The sequence below is a fragment of the Ochotona curzoniae genome, unplaced genomic scaffold (genome assembly GCF_017591425.1).
Source record: "Ochotona curzoniae isolate NIBS_2020 unplaced genomic scaffold, NIBS_Ocur_1.0 scaffold_3835, whole genome shotgun sequence".
In the NCBI taxonomy this organism is placed as follows: domain Eukaryota; kingdom Metazoa; phylum Chordata; class Mammalia; order Lagomorpha; family Ochotonidae; genus Ochotona; species Ochotona curzoniae.
Genome location: NW_024467114.1, coordinates 12,982,497 through 12,999,937, shown reverse-complemented (window position 1 = coordinate 12,999,937; position 17,441 = coordinate 12,982,497). Strand labels below are relative to the sequence as shown.

General features: G+C 40.4%; 1 protein-coding gene across 2 annotated transcripts in view; it reads left to right on the top strand.

Annotated features, from left to right (window-relative positions):
* Positions 1-17,441, top strand: part of ICA1 (islet cell autoantigen 1) — a 132,091-nt gene that overhangs the window by 19,649 nt on the left and 95,001 nt on the right. For both annotated transcript variants that reach the window (XM_040965095.1, XM_040965096.1), the window contains exons 3-6: positions 610-772; positions 5,253-5,325; positions 12,805-12,928; positions 17,023-17,221. In XM_040965095.1, the coding sequence (XP_040821029.1) occupies positions 610-772; positions 5,253-5,325; positions 12,805-12,928; positions 17,023-17,221 (559 nt within the window). The remainder of the gene's footprint in view (positions 1-609; positions 773-5,252; positions 5,326-12,804; positions 12,929-17,022; positions 17,222-17,441) is intronic.

The following is a 17,441-nucleotide window of genomic DNA, read 5'->3' as shown; positions in this document are numbered from 1 at the left end:
GTGCATTATTGGTAGCAATAAGCACATTGCTATTTATGGTACATTTCTAGAACTTACCTTGCATAACTGAAACTTTATGCCCATCAATTAGCAACTCCCCATTTTCCCTTAGCTCCCATCTCTTGTAGCTACCATTCTAGTTTCTGAATCTGTCAGTCTGTTTTAGATCCCCTGTGACAGATTATAAATATTCTATTCTACAGCTTCTTATCTCTGCTTTGTTACCAGTATGAGTGGAGGCATGCTGGTGGCCAGCTTTATCTTATCTGACTCCCTGAGATGCCATGGGCTGGTCACCATGCCAGGCTTGGTCTCATTTTCTCTACTTTTAACAGGAATGTATCTAAACCATCGATACCTAAATTCTGTGTTTCATTTCCCACTTTCCAATGAACAGTTTCATTTTCTCACTCTAACATTGAAGGTTTTGGAGTAGATTAGAAGCAGTTCATTAGATTTGTTGCTGTAAGAATTATGTAAGGAAGTACTTACATGTTTGCTAATGTCGATAGTGTAAAAGGAAAGTAGGTTTAGGTGGGTGTTTTCACAACAAATCATAATGATGTTTATGAAAGTTGGAAATAAAGCAACTCTTTCAATGTCTTGCAGTTACTCGTGGGACTTACAGGACCGATATGTTCAAGATAAATCGGTGGTAAATAAGATGCAGCAGAAATATTGGGAAACTAAGCAGGCCTTTATTAAAGCCACAGGAAAGAAGGAAGATGAGCATGTTGTTGCCTCTGATGCAGACCTGGATGCAAAGCTGGAGGTAAGCCCTCCGTCCTCAGCCCCAGGGCAGCAACTTTGCTGTGCCCTGTTTGAAAATGGGTGGAATTTAGCATTAGATCAGTTCAATCCTGCCATGTTTTTTACAACCTACAAATAATCACATAATGATCAGCATGCCTCAGTTAATATTTTTTCCTGCACACTTAGTTGAGGTGCCTGATGTATGATGAATTCTGAGTAATTGCTTAATGAAAATAAAAATAATGCAAAGAGCTGCCACTAATGATATCTGAGGAATCCAAATTGAAAATGTCAGGCAAATGTTTACTTCTTCTTTTTCTTTTTTTTTTTTAAAGACATTATCTTGGAGTGTAATATGGTTGATACTGAAAATTCTAGAAAATTCTAGAGTAGAACTAACTAAGCAGATATTTAGTTTGTCTATCTAGTAATACAGCAAGCTGCAAATGATCTGTTTGAGCTAGAGTATTCATACAACTGGTGGGAAGTCCCCTAACTCCCTAACTTGCTGATCACTTCTACAAATAACTTAGATCTAAATTTTGAAAACATAATTATCATTTCTTGAAGGCTAAGGCACCAAGCAGAAGAAAAAGAAGCTAGATAGTTTGATAAGAATTCCCAACGATCTCAAATATTAATTTGTAAACTGAAGTTAATGAGCGGAACATTTAACGTCACTAAAACAAAAACAGCATGGTTTCTATAAGCCTTCCCCGAAGGATGGCCAGGGTGGTGAAAACCGTGGTTACCCTGGGACCAAGAGACTCCAAGGGGACATCTTAGTCGCTGAGGACCTGCTCCCCTTCTGCTCATCTCTGGCTAGAACCAGACCCAAAAGGAACTTTCTGATGTTCAGGCTGCCCAATGGGTGATGGGCTGAATTTGATACCACTATTCCACAAACTGTTAGAACCATGGGAGAACTACCTAGTTTTTTTTTTTTTAATCATTGTTTTGTTATTTCAGCTAACATGAAGGTTAAGTTGTGCCAAATGGAAATGGAGACTGTTTATTGGGTGTTTATTATGTTCTAGAGACCATACCAAGTATTTTCCATCCTTCATCTCTAACACCCTGCACAGCTCCTAACCTGCCTGGCCTGTCTCCCTGCCTTGGATCTTTCTCTGCAACAACACTTACCCTGCTTGTCTTCTCATAGTCACTCTTCAGCCGTGATGGCTCTTTCTCATTCTCAGTGCACAGCCAGGCAAAGTTATGCCCATCAGAACATCTCTGTTCTGCCTGGACCCTCCTCCTCCAGACTGCCCCTTAACTGACTCCTCTGAGTTCAGGTTTCAGTCCAAAAGTCGCCCTGAAAGCCCTCACTTGGATATGATATTTGAAGTTCCTGCTTGTCCACTCCCATCCCCCAATTACACACTCCCTCCCCACCCCCGTTCACCATATAACACATGGCCTTGTTTATGGGTGGCACTCATCTTTATGGCATTATCTTAGCTGTTGTGTTTGCCTGTCTTCTGTCTACTGTAAAGCCAAACTCCATGTTAGCCTTATTCGCCACTTTGCCAAACCAGACACGCTGGGCCCGTGTGGTAGACACTAACTGAAAACGTGTGCTTGATGGTGTAGTCATGCTGGTTCTCAACTCTTTCCTTCCTCTTCCAATGGGAAATTTTGAAATTGAAGCTGAGCTTCACAAGACATTTCAAATGTTCCAAAAGACATTTCTAAAAGGGGGAAAGGAAGAACCAGGGAGTGTATGTTCTTATTTTTAGATTCCAAATACAGATTCAATTATTGTGAGTCTCTTAGCTTTTGTTCTTCACAATCTGGTAAATTGAGGATTATTTTTAAAAAGTAACCCATGAATTAGTAGTGTGTTAAGTATCAGATTTACAGCTAGGATCATGAAACAGCACTACTGCTGAGTTGTATTCGATTCATGATTTTACCCATGCTAAGGGTTCCACTGCAGAAATGCTAATATTGATGGCAACATTAATAAAGTAGATTTTATCCATGAAAATCACATGCAAATCATGTGTTGCATGCTTACACAGAGATGTCCCTGGAAGACTATCTTGTACATCAAACACTTTTGCTGTGCTGCTCCAGAAAACTTGACTGCAAAGTTTAATAGTTAGATTCTGTTACAATCTGCTAAGAAGTTAATATACAAATGTACCGTTTTAATATTTGTCAATGCAGCTTTCTTATATAAGTCATTGCTCAGAAACAGCTCTGTTTTGCAAAAATCAACAAGGCAGACCTGTGGTGACAGTCTTTTCATGGCTGTCAGGGGCAAGGTGTGATGACTTTGTGGCGGAAATATTTCTTATCTTGTGGTTAAGTCAGAGTGTGTGACTGTTGAAATCCACAGGATGGAATAATCCAGAGCTGTGCAGTTGTTGCACTTAAGATAGTCCTCAATTTTTAGGAAGCCAGTGGTGACAGAACAGCCTCTGAAAGTACTTTGAGTCCTCTGCACCCACACACAGGCATTACTGCATGGGGTGGTTTGCAGCTCAGGATATTAGGCAAGGAATGTATACAGACTGCTGGTTCCTCTTTTTGTTTGATACTGAGGGGTAATTTTCTTTTCCACATGGATGGAGAATATATATATTAAGAATGTACTTATTCTTATTGGAAAGGCAGATATGCAGATAGGAGGAGAGACAGAGAGGAACATCTTCTATCTGATGATTCACTCCCTAAGTGGCTACAACTGCTGGAACTTCGCTGATTTGAAGCCAGGAGCCCAGATCTTCTTCCAGGTCTCCCATGTGGGTGCAGGGTCCCAAGGACTTGGGACGTCCTCGACTGTCTTCCCAGGCCACAAGCAGGGAGCTGGATGGGAAGCGGGGCCGCTGGGATTCGAACCAATACCCATATGGGATCCTGGCGTGTGCAAGGTGAGGACTTGAGCTGCTAGGCCATTGTGCCTGGCCCTGCAATATATTTTTTTTTAAGATCAAGTGTTATTGAGCATTCCTATGAAATTTTTCTGTAAGATTTATTTGAAAGACAGAGTAACAAAGTGGGACACAGAAAGCTACTGTTCATCTATTGATTTACTTCCCAAATGGCTGTAGCAGCCAAGGCAGAGCTATGACAAACCCAGAAGGTGGCAACTGTGTCCACAACTCCACATAGGAGGCAGGGCCCACATCACCTGGGCCATCTTCTGCCAGTGCGTTAACAGGAGCTGCATCAGAGGTGAGCATCCAGGGCTCAACCCGGTGGTCTGATACGGGGACTCAGCGTAAAGGCAGGCATCAGCTTAATCTGCTGTGTCACAAAGTCGGACATTTTTAGCATTTATTTTTAATGGACAATTTGGTAAGATTGGTAATGAAGCAATCATTTGTTTCACTCAAATTTGGAAATGAATCAAATTTGAAATTTTGATACCAGAGACTAATTTCACCAAGGCTAGGACACTAGAAGGAGTTTGAAAATTTTGCCATGCCTAAAATGAGTGATTCTGTGGAGGCAAAGTGTGCACCTTCTAGATATTTCTTTCAAGTTTTATTTGAGAAAGAGAGAAATATTCCATCTACTGATTCAGTCCTCAAATGCTAGCGGTAGAGGTAGGCCCAGCATTACTTCCTAATATCCTACATGGGTAACAGGTTCCCGAGTGCTGGAGAATCATCTGTTGTCTCCCAGGGCATGATTTAGCAGGAAGCTGCCGTCAGAGGTACAGCTGGGGCTTGAACCCACAGCCTCCACCATAAGATGCATGAGTCTTGAAGGCATTTTAATCCCACCCAGCATGTGCTGCCTGCCAGGTTTTCTGGTGGATATAAGCCCTAGTCTCTGAGTTATAGGACAGAGTAGAGAACATGTGAAGTTGTCTCTGACTCTTTTTGAGCTATGTTGGTTTCCAAAGAGGAAAGCAGGAGAACCAGGAATTAAGTCCAGTTGGATCCCCCCTCAATAAGGCTCACCTGCCTTTCCCCCAGTTTCCCCTGTGCAGATGCAGCTTGGCCTTAGCTTGTCTCACTGTGTATTTTATGAAGTAATCGGGAAAATTAGGAGTGATAGGGGTCTGCTAGCTAAACAGTATTTTACCAGATGCCTTTTAAACAGGCAGAAAGCATTCAGCTGATTGATTTTTGTTTTCTTTATCCAGTTGTTTAAGCATGTCATAAAATGCATTAGAGTCACAAAATAAGTTAATGCCATCTTTAAAATATGGTGCTTAATTGGCAGATCTTCCATTTAAAAAAAAAAGACAGCAAGTGGTAAAAAAAATAAATTAGATTTTGAATGAATATTGGGTCTCTGGTTTACCAGTTCCTCCAATTGTACCCTTCACTTAGGATTTCTGTTTTTCAGCTATTATTTCAGTAGTCTGGAAGAAGTATAATTGTTCTACAGACCTGAATTTATGTCACAGAGAAATGAATTCCAATAATAACTGATTTCGATTTTAGTGGGAAATTCAAATATTCTGGTTATGTTTGATGTGATTTTTTTCTTATTTGACCACTGTCTTACTGAGCATTTTGTTTGTATTTTTATTATAGCTGTTTCACTCGATTCAGAGAACCTGTTTGGACTTGTCTAAAGCAATTGTACTGTATCAAAAGAGGATATGTTGTAAGTATGTTCTATGTATGACAGTTAATCAGACAATAAGAAACAGCAAAGTATTGGGCTATATCATTAGTATGATTAGGACACTAATCAGACATGCTAAGTTTTGCTTTTTAGAGAGAGTCTACAATAATTCTAATAATTTACATAAGCTATTGATTTTTCAAATAAATTATCAATGGATTTGGAATACCATTTATTTTCTATATGAGGAACTAGTTTTCCAATTTATATGTTGGGCTTTTTAAATTGTGAACTTTTCATTAATTTGTCTAGACTCCCTTATAACCAATTTTGTGTGTTTTAAAATGGCCAAATAGGAAGAGAGTATACATATAGTTCATTAATTGATGGTACTTGGCTAATAACACTTGCTCATGGACATTTTTTATGTTGTACATTACCCTAGTAGGGAGTAAGACTTTATATGGTCATCCTGTTTTAAAAGCAAAGCACCACAAAATATTTGGAAGGAAAGGAGAAAAAGAAAAAAAAAAACATCAACAGAGAGATACCAAATTGTATGTTAATATGTCTAAAATTTCAATTTAGACATTTAGACATTTCCATTAGGTCATTTTAATGGAAGCATTCTTGTGACACTAGAATATGCTAATTACTGCCAAATGCCTTTCTTACCATTAGCAAATGGTAATTTTTTACCTTAGTATTTCATTAAGACAACTTACTTTAGGGAAGTTCAAAATATGCATGACTTTATAAATCATGTATTAATATTTGCCAGTGTTTTAAGTGTATGGGTTCCTAATCCCAGGGTTCTGAGTTAGGTGGAATCAAGAAACAGGACAAGAACCCACTGCTGCTCTGTGCCACACCCAACATCAAATACTGCACCATACCCTTATACCTCCACAATAGTTTTTATTATTGTTTTTTGATACAGTTTAGTTGGCACCGGGGTCTCTTCCTTCTCCCCCACGTTCCCTCTCCTCACTTTGTTCTCCCCTCCAGTCTCACAGCAGGTCTCAGATCTCAAATCTTTGCCCTAGTATAAGATAATATGATGTCAAAGCTAGGGATATTACATGTGAATCTTGCCTTATGTCACTTCGTACTCACCTGTACCTTTTGTAATAAGAACTTGTGATGTAATTCATTAGTCAGCCATCCATAAGAGAGTGGTTATAATTGCCTGAGATGGTCAGTGTCCCTTTTATCACTGTTATTAGTCCTGCCCATAAAAAACAACGATCTAGTCCTCATTATACCTTCGGTAGGGCCCTGGGATACAAGAATGAACTCACAAATAAATGACTGACAGTCTTCTACATGGTTGGGAGACACTCCATTGGCAGCATGATGGGATTGGGAAAATTCACAATAGTTTTAACTTTTTCCTTCCTTTTTGCATCTACTCTGCCCCCACCATTGTTCAAGTCATTGCTATCACCCTCTCACTATGTTAGCTATATCAGCTGCCTGTTTGGTCTGGCCTCCTTGTCTCCACTTTTGCCTCCTTAAGCCCAGTGACTACACTGCAGAATATACTTTAAAGCTGATCAAAGAAGTCCCTTGTTTAAATCCTGCATTTTATGGACTCACTGGTCAATGTCCCCTTTCTGTATGTATAGTACTCCTAATATTCACTATGAGATGAATCATTTTGTCCTTTATGAAAGAAGGCAAAAGATGACAGAAAATTGTGACAAGCTTTTAAAAAAAAATTGGGTGAATTTCATGAAACTGTGCATTCTCTCTTAAAGAAGAAAAGATTGATGTTTATGAAGTTTCTGTACATAGTGATTCTCTGAACGGAAATTATCCTCCCCCTTGGAACACCCCAGATTAAGTACTAGAATAATGTTTGAGTACCCCTGAGGTTCATGAGTGTTTTGTAAGGTAAGGAACTAAACAGAATCTCCACCCTTGAAGTCAGCACCTGGTGGTGTGGTAGAGCTTGGTTGTGGGTTCTGCCAATCCCTTGTGTCTGTCCACTAAGCTCATGTGAGCCACAAGTGGGGCTGAGTAGACAGAATTCTGCCTTGCTTGGGCTTGAAGGAGACCCCCACTTTGATGGAGGACTAAAAATAGTGGGGTTACCATGAGGGTGTTGCTATGTAGCTGTCAAAGAAATGTGGGGGAGCTGCTCTAGGAACTGGGAGGGGAGTGAGTTTGAGGCTGTAATCTTCTGTGAGGGAAGTAAAGCACAAAAACATCCCTTTATGTGCTGTCCTACATGCAAAAAAAAAGGGGGGGGATACATGAATGAAAAAAGCAAGGGATGCACCTCACACAAATACTCTTGTGTTTGAAGTCTACTCATTGTGCTAAGGAAATTCGGAAAAAATAAGCCATGAACCGCAGAGACGGAATATCAATCAGTAGGGTTGGGAAGAGGAGAATGAAAATGAGGCCTCGGGAAAAAGGAAGGAATTGCACCCTTCTGAGACACCTCCAAATAGTTCCTGACTTTTAAAATCCTAGTAATGTTTCCCATACTCAGAAACTCCTGTAACTCAACCAGGATGTGAGAGAATCTGCAATGAAATACAAACAGTATCAAATTAACTTAATAGCATTACAAATGAATGACATCACCACCCTGACTTAACAGGGAACAGAAGTAATCTCCGCGATTTGGGGAAACAATATTTTTATGAGAAACTAAAACTAAATACAAAAAGAACTATATGAGACAGCTGTCCTTTGGTTAATAAATTTGTTGCTCTGAAGAGTATGGCTCAACAAATCTGAAACTACTTCATGTGCATACTGAGATTGAAACGCATAAGTAAACATAGTGAGGATAATGACAGCCTGGTGTGTCCATGAATAGTACAGAGTGGTTACAAATAAAGAGAGAAGGCTAGAACACACTGGTGATGCACTGAAATCAGAGGTCTAAGAATGAAGTCATTCTTTAAAAATATTTATTCAGAGAGTTTATATACAAATATGAATGTGTGTCATATGCCTGGGTTAGTGTACATTCCTGTGTTTTCCTGACTCTGACAGCTGGGAAGGACCCGACCTTGGTTTCTAAATATCCTTGTTCATTATGAGGAATAATACTGGGCAATCTGATTGATTCCAATAGTAGGGCAGCAGGGAAAGTTTAAGATGGGCTTGGGGTTTCATGCAATACCAGCACATAAGCAAGTGCTTGAAAAAGAGGAGGACATGTTAAAAGGGCATTAGCAAACCTGTAATCAATGTTAGTATAATATGAACAACAAATAAATAATGGTAGTGTTGAATTGTAGCCCACAGGAGAAAATAAATATCGAATCAGTTTATATGGAGATAGAGAGAGAGTAGACAAAGGACAGCTGTTCCTTATAAAACAGCTCCAGATAATAAATATCAAAAGGAAGAAGGAAGAAGCTACGATAGTACCATTAGCCAAACACTACCGTGATGATCATGGCAGGTGAGATTCACTCAGTATCTAGTTAGTGAAAGTTGGAAGAGAGGCTCATGTCTTCTCCCTTCCAACCTTTAGAAAAATGGTAGCTTTGAGTGGAGAAGCCCAGGAAATATCAGCTTAACCAAGTGACACAGGCTAATTCCCCAGAAATAATGTGTCGTGATGTCCTGGAGACCCTAATACCATGCACTAAGGACCCTTCACTTCAGTTTTGTCCTTCCCCTAAGCTCACCACCCCTGGCGAGTCATGAGAAATCAGGCAAACCTTTATTATGAGGTGTTCTGCATGAGTTAGGTGGCTAGTCTGGTTAAAATGTGCCAAACTCAGGAAAGACAAGATCAAGAAGCTGCCTCAGACTGAGGGAAACTAAGGAAATAACATCTCCAATTCAGCTGGGATCCTGGACTTGATCTTGGATCAGAAGACAGACATTAATGGGAAAACTGGTGAAATTCAAGCAGGATGTATAGCTTAACTGATAAGATTGTAACCATGTTAGTTTCCTAGATTTGATCATTGTACCATAATTATATAAGATGTAAATATTAAGAGGAAGCCTGGGAAGGATATGTGGAAATTCTATATACTGTTTATAATTTGTCTATGCATCTAATATTATGTCAAAATAAAGGTTTAATAAATATAAATTGGACCATATTGTTCCCCTCCTGTTGAAAACCTCCAGTAGCACTTAAATAAGAACCAAACTCCCTTACTGTAGCTCATGAATGCAATAGCGTCTGGCCTCAGCTCTCCTCCCTACTCTTCCCCACCTTTTTGTTTTGTTTTAATTCCTGTTTATGTGAATCGGCTTCATATATTTCATAGATAGAATCCTAGGATAACCATGTTTCTCTTCCTTCCTCTTTCCTTGCTTCAATCTCCTTCCTTTCTAAAAAAATAATTTTTGCAAAAAAAAAAAAAAAAAACAACAGAATTCAATCCACTGTGTAACCATAGGCTTCGTGCCCAGCCTTTTGCCCTTTCCTCTGCCGGGAATGTCCCTGATGTCATAGTCTCCAGAGTGGCTTCTTGTCACTTAGAACTTGACCGTCATGGTCATCTGTCCCGAGAAGCCCTTTTTGACCACCCTAAGCCAGTTACCACGTACCTTCTTAGTCTCCATCTCGGATTGTTATACGTGGCATTCTTCCTCCTGTGTTTTGTAGATGTGATTGCTACTTTATTTTTACCCCCTCCTGCTTAAATGTAAGAGCAAGGATTCATGTGTATTGTTCATCACTGGATTCCCAGTGGCAAGGTAGTGCCTGCTGCATATGGATCATCTGTGAATCTTGCTGAGTGAGTTAATGCTGTCAGGCTAATTGGTTTCATTGTTCTTTGGTTGCTTTTTTGAAGACACATCTGAACACCTAATCAGCAATTAAATATGAGTAGGTTTTTACTTCTTTCTGAATTAAATCCCCGGAAACTATAATCTTACCAATAGGCATTTTTGATTTATCTGATGCTCCTGAATATTGAGCTTTTATAAATTACTTCTAGGATGTGAACGTTTTAAATTAAGAAGTGACTAACTTTCCTTCAGAAAAATCAAGCCTGAGTCTGATGGAGCTCAAACTCATTTCTAGTCCCTTCGCATGGCATTGCCCATCACAGGTAGCACTTAGAGTGAGGCCTGTTTGCTGCCCCAGGTTGGACCCTCAGGTACAGAAAATATCCAAAAATCATTTTAAAGTGCTTCCACCTACTTGGGCCTATCTCCTCAACTCTGTATCATCCAGGTACTCGGAATTGCTATGATGAACAAAAATAGGAAAGTACTCTCCGTAGGGAAAAAGTCATTGTGAAATTGAGTGATTCATACAATTGTCCATGGAGAAGAAAAGGATTGAGAAGTGTTAAAAAAAATCCTGCATAATTACAGGATTTATTTTTTACTTCACATAAGCCATAGTATACATATGAGACTTTAAAATAAGCTGTAGGGGGTAACAAGCAAAACTTATAGTTAATTCCATTTACAAGCAAGTTAGAGATGCTAATACAAGAGTTCACACTGGCCTAGGGAATACAAAGTTTAGGTGAGGTTCTTCAAAAGCTTAAATTCTGAGCTCGGGGCAGTAGCCTAGTGGCTAAAGTCCTTACCTTGCATGCACCAGGATCCCATATGAATGCCAGTTTATTTCATGGCTACCGTACTTCCCATTCAGCTCCCTGCTTGTGGCCTGGGAAAGCAGTCAAGAACAGGTCATGGTCTTGGGACCCTGTGCCCACATATGGAAGATCTTTCTCTCTATATTTCCTTCTCTTTGTAAATCTGAATTTCCAATAAACATGAATTAATCTGGAAGGAAGGAAGGAAGGAAGAAAGGAAGGAAGGAAGGAAGGAAGGAAGGAAGAAAGGAAGGAAGGAAGGAAAGAGAAGGGAGGGAGGAGTGGAGGGAGGGAATGGAGGGAGGGAGGGAGGGAGGGGTGGGACTTGGAATTCTTTGGAAACAGATGGATCTCTGCCCCTCACCCCGTGCCCCAATATCCATCTTGACACAATGAGTACAGATGCAGGCACCCAGAGGTGCTGCTGTCCACAGATTTCAGGATCAGCGAATTTATAGAAGAAGTATTTGAGCTGTGTTTTGACTGAAGGGTGGACTTCAATATTGAGAGAGAAAGAGGGAAGGGGAATCATTTATTTCTCAGGAAATGTAGATTCTACAAGCTCCTTGTTGGCTGAGTCTTCCCAGGGAACTGTTTAGAGGGATCCATGACTTGGGTTTGTGGTCTCTGACCAGGTTTCTGCAGCCATTGTCGGAGAGGTTGTGACAGGGCAAGATGCCTTTGAAAGAAGGCTACCTGGTTCACAGAAACACACAAAACTGCTAGTAGCATTCAGAAGGCAGTTTTAGACACATAGTAACTGCGTCAAAACATATATGTTAAAGTTTCAGTGGATACTGATATTAAATGCAGTGTATAAAAGATGAAAAATCCTTTTGTGAAGCTTGGTGTCACCCATGTGTCAGCTGTTGGTATGTGTCTGACATCCTCACTGGCCCATTATGTGGGTGCACTGTATTTTATTTGATCAGGCCCTATTTACAGAGAGTGTTTTATAGTTATGATGATGCTATTACTATTTTTGCATGTTAAGGAGTATTTCAGAAACTTCATGGAAAGTGGAGTCACAAGTTAATTTTATTTTGAGTGCCAAATAATTTTAGAATCAATGCATATTGTGGGTCTTTAGTAAGTTCATAAAAAAGACAAAAAAAAATACAGGGATTGCAAAGTTCTTGCACAATAAAAACTTACCTTTGAACTCATTTTCCAATGCACTCTTGGCAGTGCCTTCATACACACATCTGTGTGCCCCTCATACTGTTTCCTTCGGGCGTGCTCCTAACAGGAAATGTCAAAAGGCAAAATTCTAGACTTCTCAAATCTACCACCAAATCCATCTGCAGAAAGTACCTACCAAATCACTCTCCTCAGGGGTGATGCCCTCTAAGGTTGTCCTTAAAAATAAGGCCCATATTGCACATGACTGATTCAGATTTGGTTCCAACTCCCTATTTTTCCAATCCAGCGTGCCATCAACCTGGTGACTTACCCACCTCACCTCCTGATCTTCACCTCCAGCCCAAATCTTGTGTCACAGATGAAGTAGTCAGACTGCTTTTCAACTAAGTATAGAATTAAAGTCAGAACACAGATCAAAAAGTCAGCAGGAGAGAATAATAAGAGTCAGCTAGCACTGCTCTATAGGCCGCCACGGAAGGTTCCCACAGTCAACTTGACAAACCCAACTCCTTTATTTCTGCTCGAAGCAGCACATTATGGGCTGCCTTTTCAGCCCAGAGGTCATTTTCTGGTTCTGATTACAGGGCAGCAAACCCACTGACAGATGTATTCAAGTGAACTTGATCTCATGTATTGTAAATGGAAGAACAGCATGAAAGGTCATTAGCAGGGTAGGGGAGTGGGGATAGAACTTACCTTGTAGCCTGCCACTTGGATTTAATTTCATCATGTCTGCCTCTGGAAGAGAGAGGACCTTGTGATTTGTCACTGTCGTTCTCTTTGTGAGAAAAATGCTATTGTTCATGGCTTCTTTTGGTCTTGTCTTCATCAGTCTTGTCTCAGGAAGAAAATGAACTGGGAAAATTTCTCCGATCCCAAGGCTTCCAAGATAAAACCAGAGCGGGAAAAATGATGCAAGCGACAGGAAAGGCCCTGTGCTTTTCTTCTCAGCAAAGGTGTGTGGCCTTCACTGGGGCTCTGTTCTAGGGGATCTGAAGAGAACCTGGGACCCCACTGCTCACGAAGGAGAATTGTTCAGTACAAAAAAGACTTCGCTCAAGGCCAAGAAGCTATCCAATTGTCAGTTCATACAGATGAGTGAAGTATCCCTTATCCAAAAATGTGAAATACATAATATTCTGGAATCTGAAATATCATTTGAATGCTGACACTAAGCCATGGGTTTTTCACACCTGGCCTCTTACGCTGAGTTGCACACATACATACAGACGTACTAACAATCATATATTCAGTGACATTGTGGCTGCGTGTCTAAAGCCTGCTTGCTAAATGAAGCATAAACGAATTTGGTGGGTAGGCTTGGTTTTCTTTCTCAATATATTTTTATTATCTGCATGCAGATATTCCAAAACTGGAAACAAAAGGAAATCTGAAAGGTTTCTGGCTCCAAACATGGAAAAGGGACATTCAACCTATACTTAAATTTCTGATCAAAATCATGTGCATGGTTAGGTAGTTGGGTAGTTGCCAGTTAAGACGCACGTCTTATATATCCCTCATGGCAGCTTCTTGGTGCAGTACCCAACTCTTCTGACTTCACTCTCGTAATCCTGCAGACCCTGGGAAGCAGCTGTGTTCCAGTAAGTCTTGGATTCCTGCTCCCCAGGCGGGAGTCCTGGACTGAGTCTTAAGGTTTTGGCTGGTGCGGGCACTGGGGAGTAAACTAACAACTGAGAGATTGTCTTTTCCAAATAAATAAATAATTGTTGAACATCTAAGAGTAGCATATCAGATTTTGCCCCTCTCTGTTGATTTTTTTAAAATATTTTATATATCTTCCTATTTATGGGGGCATGAAGTATGCTAATCACTAAATGCTGCCCTACACCTTTATTTGACCTTTATCAGTACTTCTGTCAGTCTGAGCCCCTTCCAATAGCCAATTCTAGCAAGAGTTTAATGCCCCAGATTGAAGAGTTCCTTTTCCCTGCTTTCCATAGGCCAGTGTGCTTCTCGTGGCCTTGGTGAGGGTGTCCTGGACCATGCTGCTCTGAGCCAGGCCAATAGCTCACCAACATCATCTGGGATCTGGCTTCAAATGCAGAATCCAGGCCACACCCCATCTTGTTAAAACCAGATCTGCATTTTTAACGTGATCCCTTGTTGATGTTAATGGCCATTTAAGCTTGAGAAGCTGTGGCATAGAGGAAATTGTGATAGAACCACGGCATTTCTGTAACACAACAATCATGACTCATTTTTATGGTCCATGTTCACTAAGCAGGAGCTCCTTCCCAACCCCCACAACTATTCTTGATGCTTGAGAAAAATGACTTTCCTTCTTTCTTCCTCCTCACTAGCTAACAAGCCAACCAAATATCATTCATGGATATTAGGCAGCATTATGCCTCAGAATTTCATGGTGAGGAGTAGTATGTCTGTAGGAGTGTGGCTCAGGGACAGGGTCGTGACATTGTGAGGGTTACTATTACTATTCAAATCTGTTGCAAAGCATACCTGTAACACCTTAAGTTTATGTGATCGCATCTTTGGATACAGGTAAAGCAACAAGAACAATGCAGGCAGTTGCACACATGCCCAACCTGCATTCTATCTATGATGAATGCAAGATGGCATTAAATGTGGCACAAAGTTAAATTAATGCGGTTTAGAAGATGGCCTGTACACAGCCTATGTCTCGTGGCCTGCAACCACTTGCCAGGCACACAAATCCCAACTTCCTCCTCTAATCATGAAGCAAATGGAAGAATTACATGAGCTTCAACTCTCAGGGACTGGATTTACAGTTGCAAGAATATACTTTTAGCATACAGTTTTGGGAAAATGTTTTATACTGATTACCTTACACGTTACTTTTTTTGATGAAACATCCTAGCTATTTGTTTATTTCCATTTGTGTCTTTTTAAAAATGAAACGCCCATAGCACAAGTCTTTCATTAGTCAGGCATGCTATGGTACATTAACTTAAACCTTCTAGTTACCTCCCAAGTCATTTTCCCCTTTCCTAATAAAGGATAAATGTCCTTAAGGTGCACTATAGGCTCTTTATTGTTTATTCCCATTGGGTGGATTTTCATGAGTAAAAATATGGGCCAATATTGCAGGAAAGGTTGATATTTTTCTGTAAACTAAGGTTTTTTGTTTTGTTTTGTTTTTGTTTGCTTTTTCTTTTTGGTGTGCCCTCAGTCCTTTATTCCACAAATGAATCAATTCTTTCACTTTTCTGGTTTTGTTTAAAGCAAGTTCTAGGGAAAAACATGAGATGATTTTACATCTCTTTTTTCTTTATCATGTTTTTGCATCTTCGAAGATTCCTGTCCAACTTTGTGCTGAAGAAATAAAGGATACTTCTTTCGCCAGTTTAGGAGAAGCAGTAGCATTCGTGGTTAGATAAAGGAGTCTGAAAATGAGCAGGAACCCCAGGAAAATAGTTCAGGGATGTTCATCTCCTTGAATAGAACCCTCAGTCACACACACTTCCACACCCATGTTTGTTTTGCTTACTTATTTAATAGTGATTGCTACAACTGCTCATTCTCTCTGACGAATGACAAGTAGCAAATTTAAACCGATGGGATAAAGCACTGACTTTATTGTACAACAATATGTCTTTGAAAAAAACCTACAGCATCTGGATAGGACAGTGTAGGCAAGCTGTTTTTATAGAAATGCTTACCTTTTTAAATAAAATGAAACAATCCCCTATTTTCCCCTTGTCTGTAAACAATTTATTAGCCCATTTAATCTTATCATGTTGCACACACATGAGGCATTGCAGACGTTAATGGAACTGCCAGAAGCTGCCTTCAGCTCACTGACATCATTTTTTCCTTTAGCTAAATTAGTTTTCATTTACATTAAGATCAAATATTCATTTTATTTTTGTTTTGTACTTGTGCCCTGAAACTTCACAGAGAGGCATATATCTTGAGAGTGTAACTCAGGAACAGTATTGTATCGTAGTAGAGGTTGTTAGTACTTACTTATTGTTAATTATTCTGGGATATTGCTATCCAGGTACACCCTATCCTGACCGCCATATGAGGGCCAGTTTGTGCCCTGGTTACCCCACTGCTGACCTAGCTTCCTGCCAGTAACCTGGAAAAGTACACATTTGGGCCCCTGGCATCCATGGGAATGACTTGGAGGAAACTGCTAGCTCCTGATTTCAGTCAGGCTTGTTCCTGGATAGGGTGGCCATTTGCAGAATGAATCAGCAGATGGGAGATAACATGCTATCACTCTGTCGTGGAAAAGAATAAAGTAACGATGATGATAACAATGATGATACAGTAACAAAGAATTGTGAGTCAGCTGACATTGCTCACTTTTTGGTTTAGGAAGATGAAAGATGCAGTATTTTCCTTCTTCAAGTAGGTTTTCTTTGGGGTCAAGTTTGATGTGAGTCAAACATTCTTGAAACAAATGCTAGTGTGTTATGGGCATTGTGACAGCAGTTCCACTTCGTTGTACAGCACACATTTATTTCTGGTGTGGTGGTTTCAAGGTTGTTGTTTTTAACATAAAGAATAAATCATATACTGTGTCTGAAACTGCTGATGCACAGTAGAGCCTCAGTCCATGTGTATATCTCCATTCTTAAATCATTTAAAAATGCTTCCTCCTGTGACTGCTGGAGCAAGCAGCAGCTATCAAGGCCTGTGGCCCAGTTAGGAACACCCTCATAGTCAGGTATACCCTATCAGACCTCAAAGGGCAAGGCTCAGTGGAGCATAAAATGACCAAGAATAGAAATGGGAGGTCTCATACCTTAACCATTCTGCATGAACCAGGAGCAGTTCCAGCTTGGGCCAGGCATGAGACTCTACCTGTCCAGTTGCCAGTGACACTGGAAAGTGGTCCATTAACAGACCAAGGGATCAGCACCTGGGTACTTCTTGACAGACCCATCCGTTCATCTGCATTTCAATGACTCATTGAATCCCGATGCAATGAGCATCTTCCAAGTTCCAGACACTTTGGAAGCTCCTAAGATTGGCCAAACCTCAAGGACTCAAATTGCTGACTGGCTTACTTTCAAAATCATGGCTTTGTCCTCTTGCCCAGGTTGGCCTTGCGCAATCCCCTGTGTCGATTTCACCAAGAAGTGGAGACTTTTCGGCATCGGGCCATCTCAGACACTTGGCTGACGGTGAACCGCATGGAGCAATGCCGGACGGAATATAGGGGAGCGCTGTTATGGATGAAGGACGTGTCCCAGGAGCTGGATCCAGATCTCTACAAGCAAATGGAGAAGTTCAGAAAGGTAGGGTGCTTCATGTGGATTCCCCAAAGGGAACCTGCTGGAAGGTAATGAGGTGTGATTTGAATCCTTCCAATGAGGAAGACCTGAGTCAAAAGCACCCCTTGCAATTAATCATCATTGGTGTCTTTTTATAAGATAGAATACCAATTAATGTGATATGTAATTCTCTAAGGATGAGATAGAAGAGACAGCTGGAAATTATGAAATTTTTTAATTGAAA